This window comes from Mustela putorius, unplaced genomic scaffold (genome assembly GCF_011764305.1).
Source record: "Mustela putorius furo isolate JIRA1106 unplaced genomic scaffold, ASM1176430v1.1 tig00000765_pilon_pilon_pilon, whole genome shotgun sequence".
In the NCBI taxonomy this organism is placed as follows: domain Eukaryota; kingdom Metazoa; phylum Chordata; class Mammalia; order Carnivora; family Mustelidae; genus Mustela; species Mustela putorius.
In genome coordinates, this window is record NW_025421470.1 from 10,705,398 (window position 1) to 10,726,954 (window position 21,557).

The 21,557-nt window shown below is 39.0% G+C and overlaps 2 protein-coding genes across 2 annotated transcripts in view; both read right to left on the minus strand.

The window, feature by feature from the left end:
- The window catches only part of MRPS6 (mitochondrial ribosomal protein S6), a 66,754-nt gene that overhangs the window by 31,712 nt on the left and 13,485 nt on the right, over nucleotides 1-21,557 (minus strand).
- The window catches only part of SLC5A3 (solute carrier family 5 member 3), a 33,748-nt gene continuing 12,748 nt past the window's right edge, over nucleotides 558-21,557 (minus strand). Inside the window, exon 2 of the mRNA XM_004757529.3 lies at nucleotides 558-12,148. Coding sequence (XP_004757586.1) covers nucleotides 9,654-11,810 — 2,157 coding nt within the window. The 5' untranslated portion in view covers nucleotides 11,811-12,148 and the 3' untranslated portion in view covers nucleotides 558-9,653. The remainder of the gene's footprint in view (nucleotides 12,149-21,557) is intronic.

Consider the following 21,557-nt stretch of genomic DNA (forward strand, 5'->3'; position numbering starts at 1 on the left):
ACTTCAGTAATGTCAATACCATGAAAGAAAAAAAAAAACTGAGGAACTGTGGCTAATTGAAGGGGAGAGACAGAAAAGCTTCTAAACTTAAAAAAAAAAAAAAATGTTATGAAAGGACATTATTGGAATAGCAACACTTGAATCAAGACTTCCGATTAAAATATTGTATCACTGTTACTTTCCAGATTTTGATAATTATATTGTGATTTTATGAGTGACTTGTCTGTCTCTATCTTAAATATACTTTAAGTACTTAAGAGGTAGAGGGGAACTGTGTCTGCAACTTGACACTCAAATGGTTCAGAAAAGTGTGTATGATTAAGAGAGAATGACAAAGCGAATGTGGCAAAATGTGAACTACCGGCGAATCTGGATGAAAATGATTCTGGAATTCTTCATACTATGCCCCATAGTTTTCATGTAATCTGAAATTACTTCCAAACAGAAGCAGTAAGAGAAAAGGCAGTGAAGGACCACCTCTTCAACTCCAGCACAGAACCCTGTACATTTTTGAGGGCAGACGTGTTCACACTGAAAATACTCAAGTCACAGAAATGTAAATTTTTCATTTTATTCAAAGTTGGTACAGAAGTGCTAATAACATTTCCATAAAATAATTACTATACTTCAGTTACAGGACAAGATACCACAGAAAGGAATATACTTTGCAAGAAATGTAGGTTCATCTGAAGTTTCCAAATACTTTTGAAGGCTAATGCAGCAGCTGGCAAAATAACACACAGTACACAAAGAACAGTGTATTTTACAGAGTCAGTAATGAAAACTGACAGCTCCTTAGCAGATTTGCTTCATTATTTTTCCATTTTTTTCAACAATAACACTTTTAAAAAAACACATTAAACCAAGATCATATATGTCTACAATTTAAAAAATCAGTTGTATACAGTAGGTTAGAATAATAGTCAAGTTAGAATTGTCATGTTATGGTTAACAATCCTAAATCTACAATTTCAATTGTATTCCTTTCGATACGGAAATAACCTGGTTAATACCAAATTCTACTTTCTGCTTGCAACTAAAACATTGTACAATGTGAAGATGGACCCTATCAATAAAACCTTAAAAACAAAACAAAAAAAAAAAAAAACCTGTGGACAATAAAGGGTACACTGGAAATCAGTTTACAATTCCAAAAACTCACCAATAACTCAACAGCTTCATTTATAATCACATTTGGTCTACAATGCATAATTGACGAAATGATACATGTACACGATACACACCCCCAGTGCACAGACTGGTCTCTAACAGAAAATATGAACAAAAGCATAATAGGGAGGACACTGGGAAAAACAATTTTCAACGAAGACATCTTTTCAAAATGCAATACTTACATATCAAAAGTACTAGATAAAAGCAGCAGTACTCTGCTGACGTTTGGCTTAAAAATAAAGGAATGAAGCGATTTCACAGGATATTAGAAAAGGAATTGGTTTTCTTCTTGAAGAAGACTACTAACTTTTGCACAGCAACTATTTTTGATATCCACCTTATCAAAAAAAAAAAAAAAAAAGCACTGAGAAGCATAACGTAGTTCATATGTGATTGCCAACATAGGTCTGGGCAACAGAAAATGGGATGTCCAAGCAAAGAATGGGTAGATCCCTGCTGTATCTCTGAACTCTGTTGGCAATCTATAAACCAAAGCAGTATTGGTGGGGAAAAGCAGGGAACAGATTCCATATCATCATCTGACACTAATGTAATATGTCATTATTAACAAAAATAAAGCTTTTGCATTTTAACAACGCCACAGAAAAGTCCATGAGCAAAAGACCTGTTGATCTGTTTTTGCCACTCAAAAGTTAGAGATCTCAAAGTGAAATTAGAAAATTCTAATTATACATATTTACACTGCTAGGACGACTTTCACCTAGACTAATTAAAGCAACTTTCCATGGAATTATAAATGAAAGATATTCTGCCAAAGGGATCTTCAAAAGCAGTAAGTTCTTACAAAGGATTTTAAATTTAAAAACAATACTTAAAGGTACAGACACATACTATATAGGACTAACAGGTTGTTAACTGCTTTGCCTTATCACACATTGCTAAGCCAAAGACCTTCCTCAAACCTTTCTCCTTTTTTCCTGCATTTCTGGCACTCCTCTGCCCTCATTCCCCCCAAACCTGAGGTTTTACATTCTAAAATACTGAGGGAACACACCTGTCTTTTGCTAGAGGAGCAATCTCTCCCGAAAGGTGTTCCGGTTAACCCTTCTAAAACATGTGACATTAGTCTACACCAGCTTTAATCTTCAGCCATGTATTACCAAAAGTGACTAACTCTTTCCTTAAGAAGATAAATACACAAAATAGAGGAGAGTGGGAACAAATATAGTCACTTCTCTCCCATTCACAGAGAGTCACAGCTTTTGACCTATGGGTCATTCTTGATAAACTGGGACTATTCAGGTAAAGAAAGCAAGGGGTAAGACCAGGGCAATACGGAGTGCGAGAAAACACATTTTCTTCTGCACGCACATTCTGATTTCACGTAATCTAACCATGAAGCAGGGAATGGGACAGGTACAAGAATCCTTCGGACTCTCATAACTGCTGTGACAAGCAAAGTAGCTCCTTTGGCAGATGTGTGTCAGATTTAGGTTGATGCTAGGAACACTCGGATCGAATTCTGCTCTACTGAAATGAAGTGCAGTAAAGCACATGAAAAAATAAAGATACATTCACCTCTTACAAACCTACACAACGATTAAAGACAAGTAGTATTTGCCCTGTTAAAATGTGAAATTTCTCCATGTTTTCAGGGAACTACTCATAGCAGGTAAAATCTAAAGATTTAAGATAAAATAATAATAACACCAATGGCTCTACAGCTTAAAGCAAAAGTTGGTCAAACTCTTCACCCACCACAAGCCTAGAAGTCTGTCCCTGTTTTAGTTCCAGATTATAAGAAAGAACCCATAGACCCCATCTTTGCTAGTAACCCCGAAATACAATTGCAACATTCTTGATATTTGTTTTCTCTCCCTCTACCAAAGTAGCACAAACTTACTCAGATTATTATATTTTAAATCACTTATCATTTACGACCACAACTCAGGATACCTCATTGTCTAGGGCTTTCAATACTGTGGTCCTCCACAACTCCCGAGACAAACACCTGGTGGGCTGTACAACTGGCACTTGCGGGATACTGAGAAATACTGTTAGTCTTGTGCTTTCTACATGTGGAGATACACACCTGCATGAACATGATTTGTGCTTTCTATGGACTTTTACTTTAAGCTTTCACCTATCATGGAATGTGAAACTGCTGTCACATGTATGTTCTCAGATATGCCTATCAAACCTACACTGGAAAAACAATAGTTAAAATATATTCAGAGAATTAATAAGTAACCTTATAGTTTCAATTAAGGATATAAAACAAATATAGATGAATAAATAACATTTAAACTGTAACAGGAATTAGAGCTACCTGGTTTCCTTGAACCTAAACAAAGGCTGCATATAAAGTATGTAAATATAAATGTATTTTTCTGTATTTCCTCAACTAGTTGTAACAAAATTTAAAAAGAGGAATTGTAACAAATAAGTATATTCTATCAAGAAAGGGAAATGTGTAAACTAGCAGAGTCAATATTGGCAACCAGAAGGCACTAATCAAAACACTAAATTTCAGAAGCTGATTATACGAAATACCCTATATATTGGCCTTCGCCAGCTTGGGATTTCAATAAGAGCAATGAGCTTAATTTCAGTTTCCAACTATTATAACCAAAAAATGAGTTATTAAGGAACATTCATTCCACTTACAGAAGTCTAAGCTACAATGATATATTGAAAAATTATCCAGACTAGTTTATCCAAAGGCAATTTTTTAAAAAAAGTAAACGTTCCTTCCTCCAGCAGTACAAGGTGAATTTACCAAGATAAAGATAAGTCTCCAATAAGGTCGTGATTATCTACTGTCGATTTGTGCTGTTGCGGAAATCACTGAAATAATGGATTTTCCTTATTGACAGAGTTCACAGACTGTAAACTATCTTAAACTTGGGACAGGGGTCGGAGAGGATGGAGTGGCTTCATTATCATGGGCAACAACTGTGATACAGTGCTTTTCTGAGAGCAAAGCCACTGCTCCTACACTAGGAAAAATCTGAGACCACTGTGCTTTTGTCCTGACTTACTCTTCATTTGCTTATGTATTCTAGCATCCCTCTCTTCAAACATAGTGCGAATCCAGGTTAACCAAACCACACTGGAAAGTCATTACATAAAGTAAGGTTATTGGTTTAAAATCAAAAGCTTCAGATTATGGTCCTCCCCTAAAAAGTAAAGTATATGAAATAAGTAACAATGCGGACATATCAAACCTTTTTTATTTCTGAGAAAGACAATATATCCATGGTTAAGGCTGTTAGTTACTGGAACAACTCAAAACAAAAAAACTAAATCCAATCTGTTATAAAGGATCTGAGATGGAAAACAGAAACATAAATTATATCAATTTTCACAACATTCCTTTAAAGGTGAATCAGTAGTTTAAAGCCTTATTCCCAGCACTGGAAAGAAGTTTAAATAAACACATTTATAGGACTCCGTGAATAACGGTGTGGGTCTCAGCGCTGCCAAAGCCTGTAAGTAGTTTGTATCTTAGCTAAATTCAATTCTAAGAGTAAAAGAAGTTGAATACCTAGTCTTCCAACAGAGGGTAAAAGTTTGATAAAAAGCATTCCAATTAAGAGAAATGACTTAATGGAGGAAAAGGGGTCTGCAGCCCTGAGTTAAGCCAACCAAGTCTAACCAAGTGTAGTAATCAAAGCTTCTTATATAATCCAGCTTCCTACCTAACGAGCACAAAAGGGCTTCTCTATACGCCAACTGAGTAGTTCCAATTTTTTACCCTTAAGCACTGCGAGAACAAGGCTTTCTGGCCATCGAGACAAACTCCACTCCTCTCTGTATTGAAATAACACCCTTTCAAAGGGACTGGTATGAATTTTAACTATTGCTGCCTCCCTCATTTTTGAAGAAAGGAATTTTCAGAATACAATAATGATGCATTACCAGGGCTTTTAGGATTAGTGAACACTAGTGAACATGAGTCTGAGAAAATCATTCTTAAGAATTTAACAGTTTAAGCTAATAGAAATTCAGTATATTTAAACACAACTATAGTTAATGAATCATTATTTGGATCCAAGTCTTCAAAACTGGGGCAAAGCAGCACTTTTGCACATTATCGCAATAAGCCTGAACGTGAATTAAGCTGAGAAAAGATCAAAATAGGAATCTGAGTAGTGTTAAAAGAAAGAACAGATGAAGAATCACAGCAAGGTGAGGAAGACAAACGGGGGAAAGACCAGTCTCTCGAAATGGTAGGTGGGTACACCACGAAGAGGAATCTACCCTATTTGTGGTCTGCTCAAGCTAAGGTCAACATCAAGATGTCTTAATGCAACTCAACACTTCGTTAATGAGAAATCTTACGAATACGAGCCTAAAAGCATTTTTTCTACTAAAGTATCACTATCAAGTATTGGCCTTTTAATTTCAAATATGTTTTAAAAACTCCTATATCACAATAGTTAACATCAAACCAGGGTTTAAAGGCTGGATCTTGTTACTGGTATCCTAATCTACATGGGGAAAGGTTTAAACTAGCCAAGATGCTTCAAGTTCTAGAATTCACTGAATAGAATTCTAGGCCTGCACATTTTAAGCTCATGTTTGTCCTTTGCCTAACTTGTTAAGTTTGTATCACCCAGGTATTTTTCAGCACCTCATTTAATAGGGTTGTTTTTTGTTTTTTACTTCTTCGGAAAACTCTGTCCTGAAAAGTCTCTGTGGTCACATAACGTAACAGGAATGGTCTACACATATCTCTCAACCCAATACAGGGGAATGGCAGTGAGGCGGTCACTACTCCATACCCATATGGTCCCTTCTAACCATCACACCGCAGATGAAAACGACACAGCAGAGTAAAAACCGTAAGGAGAGTAAGTAAGCCAAATACTGCCCAGTGGGAACACTGAAGGGTCTAACCTTTTAACAGCCAATGATATCGCCAGTCTGGAGGATGGTAAAGAATGAGAATAACCCATAAGCTGCACTAAATGATATTTGAAGAGGAAGGGGAAGATCCACGCACCTTGTAAGTACAGGGAAGAAAAAGCAATGGGCTGAGAAATGGAGACACTGAGACGAGACTTTTCAGTACCCCCACTCCCAATCGGCCTCGGGTTAAAGAACTGAATGACAGCCTCCCAATCAATTCTTAAAATGTGAAGTTTCCCATGTAGGTCCCTGCGAATTACCTGACATGCTAAGAACTATGGCCCTGGCCAGGCTCTTTGTGCAAAAAGACAACGGATGCTCTGAGCCAAGTGAAGAGGAAGCCTTGCAAGAGGAGATCTGCGGAATGTAGGTCACAGGACACAGGACTGCCCTACTGCTTGCTGCCTCCCTAACCTAAAGAGAAGAGTGATTACCTCACCAGGAAAAGAATGGCCCTGGAAAAAGACTGACCCAGCTATTTCCAAACCCACTTACTACCTTGGGGCAAAGAACATAATATTTTTGGACCCAATAATTCTTCTGCATGCCAGACTACTAAGCTCTGCTCATCAAATCTCAAGACTGAGACTGCATGAAAGGACAAAACTCTAAGGAATGGGGATACTACTAAGAGCAGATCAGAGAGTATTTTTTCTCTACCTTTGAAGACCAATGTCCTCACTTCATTTTGACTCTGAGTAACTATTTTAGTCAATTTCATGCTTATTCAATTCTGAACCTTAGCTTGAGCCAGTATAAAAATATATACATATTAATGTCTACAGATGAAATGTCATCATTTAGGACCCATTTAGTGTAAAGTATGAACATTTTGCTAGCTTAACACAGACCAGGTATCACTCCATGAACAATCATTCTAACGAAACAAACTGAACAATGGTCCCTGAATGAAGCTGCAACCAGCAATTCACATACTTATTCAAGCACATTATCTACTACTGGAGAGCAATAATAAGGGCAAGCTTCAGGGACTTCAGTCTCAACAGAATGATGTTTATACTGCCAAGAATAAACATCCTAATGGATATGCTAATAGTCATTCCTTATTTACAGACATTAGTACTCTAAACTTGACCTACTGCTATATATACACAAACAGACACAAGATGATGTAGTTCATGTATCGTACTAAGACAGCAGCAAAGAGAAGGTTGGGGGGATCCTAATACTTCAAACTATTAGGGCTTAACATTAAATAAAGGGGGCGGGGAGACTCACATAAACACCACCTAGTAATTTATGCTCTAAGAAGGGATAAGAAGGCTGCCCAGCCAGTGTGTCAATCCTCTTTGCTGAGTTACACAGCAATATGTTCAAAGTCAAAGAAAATTTTAATTCCTGCGACTTAATACCAATTTAAAAAATCTAAGGTCCTATTATTTTCCCAAATACCAAAGTGTTGTCTCAAAGGGAAAAATAGTTCCTCTGAGAAGAGGACAGACCAGGAGTCCAGCTTTGGCTACATGGTTTTTCTGTTCTTCCCAATAGACTTTTTGTAATCTTGGACATGTCAGAGCCACAGCCTCCTCCATACAAGAAAAGGATGGTCCCTATTTATTTGGCCCCCAGCTTATAAACTGTAAGAATGAAATTGAGAAAAAAAAAAAAAAAAAAACTCTACAAGGCACTCTAAGCTCTCAGAAATCATGCTATTCATACATGAATTATTTTTTCATCTACAGACTCAGTCCATCAGAAAGCCTCCTGGAGACGGGAAGACATTATGCTACCTGATAAATTTCTAAAATCAACTTTGGACTAAACAAGTCCATCATAATGAAACTCGTTTATAGAATACAAAAAATTTAAAGTCATTAGGACTGAGTTTTGATTCAAAATCTACAAAAGTATCTAAAAAAGTAATACTTTTCTCTAAAGAATACGAGCTTAATAAAATCATGCAATTTAAAAAGTATCAGATTACAGGAAAGTCAAAGAAAGTAGATACACAATTGGTTTCCTTCATAGGTCATGGAGGAAAAAGGACCATGTTGAGAGCACAGACACAGAATTTCGTAATCTGTAGAGCTTTTCTCTAACATCTTTTGTATCCTGTCCTCAAAGAAGGGGAATCAGCCTGTGAAAAAGATTCCCATCCATGAAGGCTGCAAGGGAGTGCCATGCCACGTGAAGACAGAGGGTCCTATAAGTACACAGGTCATAGCATATCCTCCACAAGACATAATACTACATCCAGAAGTTCTTATTCGTGACACCTCTTTAACATGCTATCCACGCTACAGAAAGACTACACTGACAATCTACCAATGGCAAAGCATGCACTCAGTTTTCTGTTACTGATGCCGAGTTTGCACTGGAACCTCCTCATGCTCTAAGTCAAGGTAACTTTTTAAAAATGTTGAGGCTGTGTACAGATGGCAAGTCTTTCAAAGAAAAAAAAAAAGTAAATTAGGGGGAAAAAAAAAACTTATCAAGGATACAATATGATCTCAGAATTATATTTTCCCTCCAAAAGCTCAGCTTCACTATATCATGATCCAATCAAGCAGGGCAACCCAGCACAAACACAGTGACAGTTTTCTTCAAATTTCTGGACATATCTTCCAACTGAATCCACTTGGGAAAGTGTGTGGCTAAGAAAAAAATGTTACCAAATGACAAGAACAAAGAACAAAGCTGGAGAAGTAGGGGAGTATGAATAGTCAGTCGCCTGTTGAGCGTAAGTTGCTCAAACACTGCTTGAGGACTGCTAATTCCCAAACTATATAAACATCTTTAACTTGGTCCATAAATTTGGGGATCATCAGCAATGTTTACTTCATTTTCTCCCCTTATCATCTGACAATACAATCATGACATATCTTTTTATCAAGACAGAGTTGGTGGTCATTTGAGTACGGTTCACTTAAACTTCGGTCGAAGTAGAAAAAGAAAAAAAAACAAAACAGGAACTAGAACAAACTTTTTACCAACATTCCAAATGCTGGTGGTACAAAAACAGCTACAGGCAAACATTCTTCCTCCTTTCTTCTGGCAATCAAAATCCACAGGCTCCTGCTAGCAAAATGAACCTGGCAAACAAACTAACCTGTCCTGATACAAGGACCCCCCCCCCCAAGCACATCAGTTAGGTTTTCAGTACACAACTGATTACACAATGTCCACGAATTAGTTTTAAATGGTAGTAGGGATTACAGAGACAGAGAAAAAACTCTGAAATGAGCAAGTCTACTTCAGGATAAGAAGGCCTACCAAGATTTGGCAGTGCAGAAAGTATACCTTATTCATAATAACCTTAGCATCTATTCTGCTCTATGTGTTCTAGGAGAATAATTGGTCTCTCCTTACTTTGGTATGGAAAATTTTAAACCACATTTGCACAATTCAGTCTGTCAAACAAGTTTCACTTCATTTAGGTTGAAAATTTACTTTCATCCATCTCTGGGAAAATAAAGTCTTGCAAATAGATGATTTTCTGCTAAGTAAAATTTGGCTAAAACCTATAGCGTAAACAATGCCTGAGAGATGCAACAGTTACATAAGTTTTGTTTTTGTTTTGTTTTTTTGTTTTTCCAAAGACCAGTATTTTCTTAAGTTAGTGTCTCATCATATCCTTAAAAAGTTCATAAGGAGAAATAAACAAACATGAAAATTCCAAGTGAACACACAGCAAAAAGTCCGATATTTAGTATTAGTTTAACTTGTGGAGGCTCTTCCAACATTTGTAAACAAACAGCCTCCTCCTCCATCAGGTCTCTGAGACTCCTCTTGCTGAGGCTCTTACTTTTAAAGCCACAGAACCAATCTATGAACTTCCAGTACCGGCCTGCATCCTCCGTCTCCTTCTTTCTCTCTTTCTCACCCATAAGAGCTGCTTGCCCATTGGAATAAGCATCTACTGGCGTTTCTGCCTCTGAATGTCCTAACGAAGCCACTGGATTGCCCTCTTCTCTGCAGGTCACCAAGAGATTAACATCTTCCGGCTGAAGGCCCTTGATGCTGTCTTCGGACTTCCCATTGGGAATGATGTGGTTGACGGCCTCACTGTTCTCCCTGCACCTCAGAATGCTCTTCTCTTGCATTTTGTACGGCTCATCTTTTGGGGAGCAGCTTTCCTTCACCACCAAGCTCTTCTTAGACCAAAAGGTGGTGGTACGAATCTGTTCCTTTGTGGGCGGTGGTGTGAGGAGGCTAACAATGACAGTAATGAGTCCTGTGACCCAGAACAGGGCGGTGGCCACGTACATGTAATGGATGTCTTTGATGAAGCCTGGCCTGTTATCAGGTTGGTCACATTCGGGGGCACGGTATGCAAAGGCCAGTGTCAAACGGACCGCTCCAAGAACAAAGCCAGCCATTCCACCATAGAAAGCCCCTTGCTCGTTGCAGCGCTTCCAGAAGATTGCCAGAAGGAACAGGGCCGCAACTGGGGGTGTCAGGTAGTCCGCCACCTCCTGGATGTAAAGGTACATCTGGCCTCCTTGCATCTCCACGATGATGGGCACCCACGCGATGCTGATCACCACCATAAAAGCCACAAATATCCTCCCCACAATCATTAGTTCCCGGGAGCTCGCACTCCTGCGCATGAGTTTGTACACATCGAGGGTGAATATGGTACTGGCACTGTTAAAGATAGAGTCCAAGTCGCTCATCAGAGCGGCAATCATCACCGCCATCATTAGGCCGCGGAGTCCCACGGGAACCAGCTTCATCACCAGGCGTGGGTAAGCAATGTTAGAGCACCCAGCTCGACTTCCACACACTTGCATGCAGTGCTCTGGGTTGATGCAAGCTATATCATCGGCAAACAGTATTCTGGATATCATTCCTGGGACAACTATGATAAACATGGGCAGAAGCTTCAGGAAGCCAGCCATAAGCGTAGAGCCTTTGGCATGAGCAATGTTTTTAGCCGCTAAGACTCTCTGCACGATGACTTGGTCAGCGCACCAGTACCACACGGAAGCCGGGGTCTGCCCAAGCACGAATCCAGGCCAGGGAACGTCTTCATCTGTCGGATTCCGTAACATTTTCAGTGCGTCTTTCTTAGGGTGGACATTACAAGAATTTGTGTTGGAAAGGTTGTATGTCAACAAGATGGAAGTAACATTGGGTGAGGCCAACATGTACCTTCTCTTAACTTCCTCAAACCCGCCAATCTCCATCATGCTAATAATCATAAGCGTGAGCGCCCCAACGATCATAAGCAGAGCCTGTAGCGTGTCTGTGTAGATCACTGCAACAAGGCCTCCGGTGACAGTCAGCAAAGCAGTCATGCCAATGAGCAGGATGACAGACACATAGAGGTTCCAACCCAAAGACTCCTGGATAAAGAGGGCACCCGAATACAGATCCACTGAGAGCTTGGTGAAGATATAGAGAATCAGAGACAAGGCTGCAAAATAGACCTGAATCCTATGGCCACCAAATCGCTTGGACAAGTATTCAGGCATGGTGTATACCCCTGACCGGATGTAAATCGGGATGAAAACCCATCCCAGAAGTTGCAAAAGCAGCAAGGCATTGAACTCCCATGCGCCCACTGCAAATCCGCTTGCAGCTCCAGATCCTGCCAGCCCAATGAAGTGCTCACTGCCAATATTGCTCACAAACAGAGAGGCACCAATCGCTACCCAGGTCATAGAGCGCCCCGCCAGGAAGTATCCACTCACGGTGCTTCTATTAGATTTCCACATGGCAAAAAAACCAATGCACATGACCAGGATAAAATACAGGGCCACTATGGCAATGTCTGCTGTCTCCAGTACAGCCCTCATTTTGGTACCTTTGTGAATCAAAGTGTCCAATAACAGAAGTGTCCAGCTTTTTATTTACTCATTAGTAACCCCAGCCAAGTCTGTAAACCATACGTGAACTGGACTACACAGAGCAACACAGCAGGTCAAAGTCTTTGTCCTTTGGTTTGCTGTCTTGATGGTGGTGGTTGTGATAAACTTTGAAGGAGACAGTTTAAATTTTCCTCCGCTTCTTAATTGGGATTGAGAACTTAGCTCGTACTCTTAATCCACTCTCCACAAGACCATCAGCATTTACTCAGGTGCTGGAGGAGAAATTCTGAGTTGCAGCTAAGTTAGTGAAGCCTACTGTACCAACCCTGCAAGGCAGCAAAGACAAAAGACAAAGATTGAATTAGAGGAGGGTCTCACCAAGTGATGAGGAAACTTTCAGTCTAGCAAAAACGGCGCAATAAGACATTCTTTATAAAAAGAAAAAAAAATTGTAATATACTTCAGTTCCACAGGAAAGAGCAATCTAAACTAGCACATCGAGTACTTAAAGTCATGAGAATACTTATCGTTTTGAACTAAGAACAAAAATGCGTTGACCTCATAACTAAGTGACCTAACTTCTCTAGCAACTAAGAACTGGCTACCATGACACTGCCCTTTCTTTCTTGCTGTGGTCGGCGGCTCAGATTGGAACAGACACCAAAATCTTAAAGCACCTTAAGGGAAAAGGGTGGGGAAAAAAACACTAATTATTCAAAAGGGCACCATAATGGATATTCAAATGCTATGAATCTGAATAATGCACTTTACAGCCGGTTGCGGTCCTGGATGGAATCGGCTCAGTTCAGTGTTATCGCCTACCCCCAAACACAAAATCAAGTATCACTTAGTCTATGCAAATTTATTAATATAAAATTTTCCTCAATTCCGACTACAAATGTGTATGTGGTAGTTATCATACAGTAACATAGAAACTGAAATGACTCCTGCCCTAAAGGAAAACAAAACATGCCACAGACAAAAAACAAAACAAAAACAAAAAACTAGGAAATTCTAGTTTTATAAAACCCTAAAATGTTTTTATTTCTTCTAGCTAGAGGAAGACCTCAGAAGATTTTTGAAAAATGTTCAAGGTAATTCCCTTCCCTTCCTTTTCATCAGGCAATAATTCCAAGAGAATCTCTGAGAGGATCTCTGAGAGGATAAAGGCACAATGACACGAAGTTTGATTTTGTTGCGCAGTTCTTCCTTTGAGTCATGCTTTCTTATTAAAGGGTCTAGAAAGCAAGGACAGTAAGGAGGAGAACAAAATTTCTGAAAGACCGAAAAATAATGTATTGTATCTTCCAAACCTCAATGAAACAAACATTTATCAACCATGAGATAACAAGTTATCTTTAATTAGGTCAGTCAGACATTTTTCAGTCCTGGATTAAGGGGAAAAAAATCATTCTGCAAAACAGACATTTAAAATCCATCTAAAATCAAGTTTGTGAATCTGATGGTTTTTCTCCTGAAAAAGAGACAAATTCTAAATCTACAAAGTTAATTATAATTGTTGCTGACAGATCAATACGAAGAACATCTTGTTATTCATCCTAATGCCTGCCACACATCGACTTCGAATGTGAGTTTTCCTTCTGTGATAAAGCTACCTCAAAGTGAAATGTTTTCCTATACCTGACAAAGTAGATGCTTTTCAATGAATCTACATATTTTCCTTTAAAAATCAGAACCAAGCTTAAGACCTATTAATGATACTAAAGCCACTGCTTTCCAAAACTGTTCAAAATAGACCACGGTATTAAAAAAAAACTTAAAACACACACCTCTCACTGACCAGGAAAGGAGCTGGAAAGAATGGCTAAAGATAAACGTTCTACTGAATTAGGTTATTAGGTCTAATTCATAATGCTGCCTAGATGGAAATGTCTTAAACCCATCTTTAGGCCTTTTTTAAGCATACAGCCCTATAATAATTATACTAAGAAAACGAATTACTATCCTTCCTCCTGAGAACCTGGGTCAATAATGACTGACATGAATAAAACCCCCACACATAAAAGCATCAAATATACTAACAGTTGGGATTTGTATCACTTCAGACTTGCCAAATCTTGAAAGCTGGTCATATTTCTGTGACCACTTTCCTCATGCCAAAAACTTTCTAAAGAAACACGTGGACATTATCTAGGATCATCTCAATTTTTAATAAAATGTAATCAGATGACTAATAAACATTAACTACTTAAACGTGCCTTTAATGGTTCAGTATAAGCGGCAGGTCCTTGATTACAAAGAAAACAGCGGATGGCAGTCGTGAAATCCTGCCTTGGACAAAGCTCCCTGAAATTCATCGTCGAAGCCACTTGTTCCAACTCACACAGAAAAGCCCAACTCCCCGAGAGGAGAGTTCAGGTGCTGCTTTTCTCCGCGGCAGCAGCTCACCGACCCTGTCTGTGTTTCCCTCAAGAAGGGGCAGCAAAACCCTCTGTGTTTCTCCTGGAAGGGGAGGAGGGGAAGGGCCCCACTGCAGCAGCCCCCACCAGTGGCTTGTGTGTTCAGAGAACCAAGTGCTTAGAAACCGAGCAAGCACCTTCTTCCTCCACCACTGGTAAGCACTGCTAACATCAGGAACATTGTTCTTGTCAAATACGATCGATGCAAGTCAAATCTCTTAGCCATATTCTATCCCGTCACAAACCAAATCCACACTGGTCTAACCCCTAACTTCTCTAGAACAGCAGGTAAGATAGAGAGAAAAAGACATTGTGCCCTCACTCCCTGGACTAGCAGGCGGTGGCCAAACACAAGCTCAAGGCTGACTTTTCTCAATTCCGTCTGCCTATGCTTCTCTGACCGTTCGGAAGCCATTGCTGGCAGTCCCCATGTTACTGGATACCATACCAGTCTGTGGGCAGGTTTAAGATTTTCCAATTTAAACAAAAAACATCCAGAGACCAGCACCTGGTAAAGACTGGAAAAAGAAAAACAAAACCAAAAATAGGTCAATTTAGTTTAGAGAAAGAGAGACTATATTACAATGCAGCTAAATTTCACATTCTAGTCATAAACAGATTGCCACAGCCTCCAACTTTACTTTGTTAGGAAATAAAGTATGCATTCCTTAAAAACGATTCCAAATAAAATATAAAATGTGAGTTCTGCATAATTTTTTCTTTCCTTTAAATAAGTATTTCTAGAACAAAAATACAATGAACACTAACCAGAAGTCCTTTATTTTCAGGAAAAACATACATGGAAAAATTTTTTCATCAGCTAAAATGAAACTTTTTAATTTATGTTTTTACATTACTAGGACTAAGCTGCTACACAAGTCAGGTAAATCCTGTTAAGGGAGAAATATGAGACAAGTAATAAAATAGGTACAGGAATGATAAAATATACGGGTTGGTTCCCTGGTAGTACATTTTTAAGAAAACAAGTATTTCCATAATAAGAGTATTATGTGTGGAATATATAAAGTGGTCCCCTAGTGGTGATGGACAGTATAATCAATTTTTTTGCCAAATCAAAAAACACAAGGGCATTCACTGTGAAACAGAGCAGAAGTCCCCCCCCCCCGCCACCAAAAGGAGAGGGCTTTCTTCTCAGAGAGCGTTCTCTTGACAGTTTTGCACAAAATTAGAATAACATTTTGGTACTGTTTCATGTAGCTGGATAAATTAAATTACAACTGAAGAATTAATCTGAATAGAAAAGTATACCTAAGAATTTGCTGTGTTTGAACTAGAAAGAGGGAAATAGGTAACACCAAATTAAATCAGCTATTAACCCCCTTTAGGTAATATAATCAAAATATAATTAGTTATAATAACCAAATCCAACATCTCTTTTCTATTATCTAGGGTGACCATATAATTTATCTTCCAAACTAGGAAATTATTCTGGGACAATCTGTAAAATCCAGGACATATATGGTCACTCCAGAAAGTCACCGTCATAAAAATCCAACCGAGAACAAGAAACACAATCCGTAAAGCCATCAGTCTTCCAAGTCACAACAAATTCAGTGAGGCAAGGAGACTAACAAAGGGCAGAAAAGTGACATGAAAAGTAACCAAACAATAATCTTTTTGGCTTTGGAGTCACTTTAAAAACCACATACTCCACGGACAATCTGAACGGTAGGCTTGCCAGGTCTTGCTTCTATTCTGATCCAGTGAAAAATGCTCACTGTACCAGCTAGTAAGAATTAAAGAATCGTGAAACATGCAGACACCTGAGAAAACGCACATGTATGGATGGCATGATCAAGAAAGCAGACAAGCTCTGAAGGGCCAGAACCCAAGCTGTTACTTCCTAAATGCAGGATCTAAGCAAGTAACAATCTATGAGCCCCCACTGTCTCATCTGTAAAATGAAATCATCATCTGGCTACTACTGGCTTAGTAAGGAACAAATGACATACAAAAAACACCTAAAATTGTCCAGGGCAACAAGCAGGTACTCAACAAAATGCTGCTTTACCTTCTACAACTTGTACAGACTAAAAGTTATAAGACCAGCTCCTTTAAAATTAATTTGTCAACTATATGCCAGACATATTAGGTTCCTTACCAAAGTTATTTAGAGATAAAGTATTAAATATTCAAATACTTTTAAAGAGGCTCTCAACCACCTCAGGAACAATTAGCTCCTACTGACGTCACTTCGAGTTAAATTTAAAAAAAAAAAACAAAACCCTAAATTTATACAAAATTCTACTTATGGACTTTTCATACACATTTTCACTTTTGTCATCTTGATTCAAGGTTCAGTAAAGCAAATTCCACTATCAGAGTAGACTGATGGTGCATGGTAGAGAGTACACATGTATATATACATACAAGACCTTCCTCAACCCATTGTTACTCTAAAAACGTAAAAATGGATATTGGTAGCAGTTTATCAGTGACACTTAAAAGTGAAATGAGGGTTTCTAATACAACTCATATGAATTTCAGCCACTTTTAAATTATAAATGGAGCTAAAGTAACACTGTATACAACAGTCCCTGAAACATAGAAGGAGCTTGCCCTTAATCCTTTTCAGCTAAACATTTCTATTAAATCTACAACCTCAGCTATTCAAATTTTTGAAAGTATGTAAGCGATGCATGAAACCCTGGTTGAACTCAGAGGGCATTTAAACCATATTCCGGGGGTCTCTAGCCCCCGTATTTTCACAAGGGTGGGAAGCAAGGCAGAGTGGGCACAGATCTGAGCCTCCCTCCCTCAACCCTCTACCAACCAGACCAGCTCTACTTTCAGCCAAGTACTGAGGAGAGAAGGGGTTTAGGAGGATGGTTTTCCATGTAAGTAAACCATGTCTTCAAATACAATGTTATTCACCTAGGAAAAATCATGAACTACCAGATTTATCGTTTCATCCACATACACACATTCCCTGAGATAATCCATTTTAACCCGCTTCTGTAGTTACAAAGTTCTGTGGTTGGTTTGTTTTTTTAAGTCTCAGAGAATGAAAACCTTTTGGGTATCGGGACAACTTTCAAACTACCACTGGTTTCAACTTCCACGTGGATTACACCAGATCATGCACATGGAACAAACTCCAGTAACGTTTCTGAGAAATGAAGATATGAGCAGAGCAGAGAGAGCGGCCGTGCCTAAGTCTGCTCACAGGGGCCTGGTTGTCAAAGATAAGTGAATTATAAATAATGGAAATAAAAAAGACCTGACACTTCATAACCTAAGTCCTAACACCTTACAGACACTGTACCTAGAGTGCTGTGTACACTACTGTTCTCCTCACAGCAATCATGGGATAAGTCCAATTACTACGGTCATTTTATAGATGAGAAAAAAGAAACCAATGAAGCAGTATAACTTGCCCCAAGACAGTTATTTGTATTTACATCAGGATCTACACTCGCATCTATGGGTCTAAATGGTTTCTGCCCTTGTAATCGCTAGACAACACTACCTCCAATGACAGGAACACACCTTTACTAATAGAAAAAAAACAAAATAGAATACAATAATCCGTCAATTAATAAAAGATCATTTGGTATCATCCACATTTAAAAATTGGTGCTTGTAGAGAAAATACCTGAGATGTATACATAACAAACGCTTACAAAATAGACTACAACAGCACATAGGACAAAATTCAACTGAAGTACTTATGTATGAGCACATATAAATGGATGTATGTTAGGAGAAACTGAAGAGAATCAAAACAAAAAGAAGTCCCAGGCACAGGATTCTTAGGTAAGTAAACAAATAGAGCAGAAAAACCTTGAAGAGTCAGCTCTAAGACCAGGGCTTATCCTGGTTCTCACCATCCAAACCCAAGGCTTGTGCCTTCATTCTCTGATGAGTCAGTTCTTTCACCAGAGAATGAACAATTAAATCTAGTGCCTTCTACACCTGACTTTGTTACCACAGGCTAAATGAATCCACCCAAGCCAGTCTTCCTTCACTTGCTAACTCCTCCATCCTTAAGATACTATGTTACAAGAATCAGCAATGTATGATCTTCAGATCAAAGAGTTCTTACAGCAAAATCTATGGACCATGGTTCTTATTGTTTGTGACCACCTACCATTGCTTGGGAGTGTGAATAACTTGGCTCATATCCCTTCAACCTGTCTCACTCTCAGTCTTCCCCATCTCAAGGAAAGGCAACTCTGTCCTCACTATTGCTCAATGCCTAGCATATCGGTAATATCAGTCATCCTTGACCGCTTGCTCATGGTTTCTCTTAAGCCACACACAACCCGTCAGTCTGCTGGATCTACCTCAAAAAATCTACCTGGAATCGGACCACTTGTCATTTCAACCACTAGAACTCTGGTCCCAATCACCATCCCATCCCATCTAGTTAACCGACTGCCCTCACCTCTTAACCTGTCTGCAAACTTTGGCCCTTGGCCCACTGCAGGGCACTTACCAATCCAGGAAGCAGTCGCCCTTTTATTTATTCACAATGCACCAAACACACCTCTGGGCCTCGACATTTGCTGTTCCTAATGCAAGGTACACTGAGCACTCCCAGATTTTCACAGAACTGGCTCTTCTCTCATGTACAGTTTTGCTCAAAAGTAACTCCCCGTACCATCTCAGTCCTTCATCCTGCTTTATTTTTTTTTTAATTTATTTTAAAAAGTAATCTCTACACCCTACATGGGGCTTGAACTCACAACCCCAAGATCAAGAGTTGGATGCTCTATCAACTGAGTCAGCTAGGAGCCCCATTCTGCTTTATTTTTTCCCCATAGCACTCAATACCTTCTAACCTACTACAGGACTTATTTATGTTTATTCTTCCCTCACTACCAGAATATAACCTCCATAAAGGCAGAGACTCTTGTCTGCGCTGTTCAGTGATATGATCTGTGTCTCAAACAGTGTGGCACACAGTGTAGGCAAATGTTTGTTAAATAAAATGTTAATGATAAAGTACCCAACTAAGAGTGTTAAGCTTTCAATATCCTACACAATCCTCAAGAGCGGGGTTTTGTTTTTTGTTTTTGTTTTTTTAAAGCAATAAATGATCCGGAGTAAAAGGCCAAAGGGGAGTACAGCATTTCCTCCCCCTACCAAAGTGATCAGCTATCGCAAACGGTTTGGAGGGGGTGTGTGTGGAATGACAAGGCAAAGCAAACTAGGCAAGAAGCCCTTTGTTCAGATAAAAATCTCGATAGGCCAAGACGTAGTGAAAATTTGTTACTTGGAGCCACTATCTCATCTGACCCACCCACCGTTAGAGTGACCTACTGACTTCACTGCACTAACTCCCTATCAGAGCATGCTCTAGATATTACCCCTGCAATTATCCACACCCCTCCCAGCGTGCCAGGATAGCCAAGCACTTCTTGTATTATAGTTGTTTCCATATAAATGGCAGGTCAGGGTGGGCAAGTAGCCCATTCTATACAAGCCCAGCCCTCTTGATGATCTCAGCTTATGAAGACTCTCTTCCTCCTCCTCCTCTCCATTACACCTGAAGTATTAGATGTTTCCACAAAACTGATCAAGTTACTTTAAGAACTACCATTTACCAACACTAGTGCAGGGCACCATTTCCACACTACATGAACTAGCTCATGCAACTTCCGCAAAAACTTCAAGAGGTAAGCCTGATAATTATTCCCAATTTATCCATCAGAAAACTGAGGACATATCAGATAATCATTAAGAAGTCCAGAAACATCCTCTGTGAAGATGAAGAATGTATTCTTTAAAAAAAATACTCCCCAGGGAGATACACATAAAAAAGGAGGAATGAACACAAGTCCAAAAAAAAAACCTCATTGATAAAGCAGTAATAACATGATTAGAAAAATCACTCTTTGCAGTCCCTAATGGATTAACAAAGTTTAACCTTATCTCTAATTATGAGAAAGCAACTACACAAATCCTAGGCAATGATTACAATGGATGCGAGCATCCTTCGGTGAAAGGCTGATGGGGAACTTGAAAATGGATGGATGAGGCTGCGGGTACCTGCACCCACCAAGAATGAATCTTCTCTAAAAGACAGACGTGCAACCTGATAGCACACTACACCCAGAATACCTATGTGCTCTTGCAAAACAAGATCTGAGAACGACTCAAATTTCTACCTGCTAGTTGACAGAAAATACCTGGGTTAGACGAACATACAAAACACTAGGGAATGATCAACCAAATTTGGAAAGGAAGAAAGAGTGGGGAATCAGTTACAGTAGAGACTCAAGGGGCCATCGAGTAAATGGAACTTGTGGACCTTGTCTAGATTCAGATTCAAGCAAACCAACTGGGGAGAAACTTCTAAGACAATTTAGGGATTTGAGCATGGAGATGTTACGGAATTCATGTGGTGTCACAGAGGCACCATGGCTGGGTTTTGTTTTTCTTATCTTCTGTTTTGTTTAACTTACCTTTATCTTTTGGTTACATACTAACTATTCACAGATAAAATTTTTTATCTGCACACTTTGCTTTAAAGACCTCCAGGAATAACTGATTCAAAATCATCAACAGATGCTAAAGACAATTGAAGACTGAAGAAAAGTATACTCAGCCTCAACTTTGTCACTCTATAAATCACTGATTACAAAAGGAAAAAAGGCACTTTACAATAATCTGGTAGATCTCACCTGAACCAAATGACTGCTTAACATCAATAGCGAGACAAACTGATGTGCCTCCTGATACAATACACGGACATCTCTATCTAATAATTATGGCAACCGTGTTTAACCTATCTTTATTCACAAGAAAATCAAGCAAACAAATCCAAATTGAGGGATTCTGCAGACTACTGGGCCTGGACTCTTCAAAGTGCTACTATCATTAATCATAAAGACCAGAGAATTGTTCTAGATCAAGGAGACTGAACAACTACATGCATGATCCTTGACTGATTTCTGGATTATGAAGCTGAAGATTATTAATGGAGTAACAGGATAAATTTGAACATGTATGTATTGAACATTTTATAATAGCACTGTATCAATATCAGAACTGGGTAATGGTTATGTTGTGGTTAGGAAGAAAACCACCCTTAATCCTAAAAAAGACATGTCAAGATGTCTGCATCTCTCAAACAGTGCAGATTACAAAAACAAAAACAAAAAAGAGCAAATACAGCAAAGTCTACCAATCGGTGATCTAGGTGAAAAGCACAAAGGTGTTAACTGACTGGTCTTATAACTTTTCTAAAGAAAGTACAAAATACTCCAGGAAGAACATCAAAGGCAGGAGTGGAAGTGGGGATGAAGCAAGCTTGGTAAACGTCAACTGTTTGTTGAAGCTGGGTGAC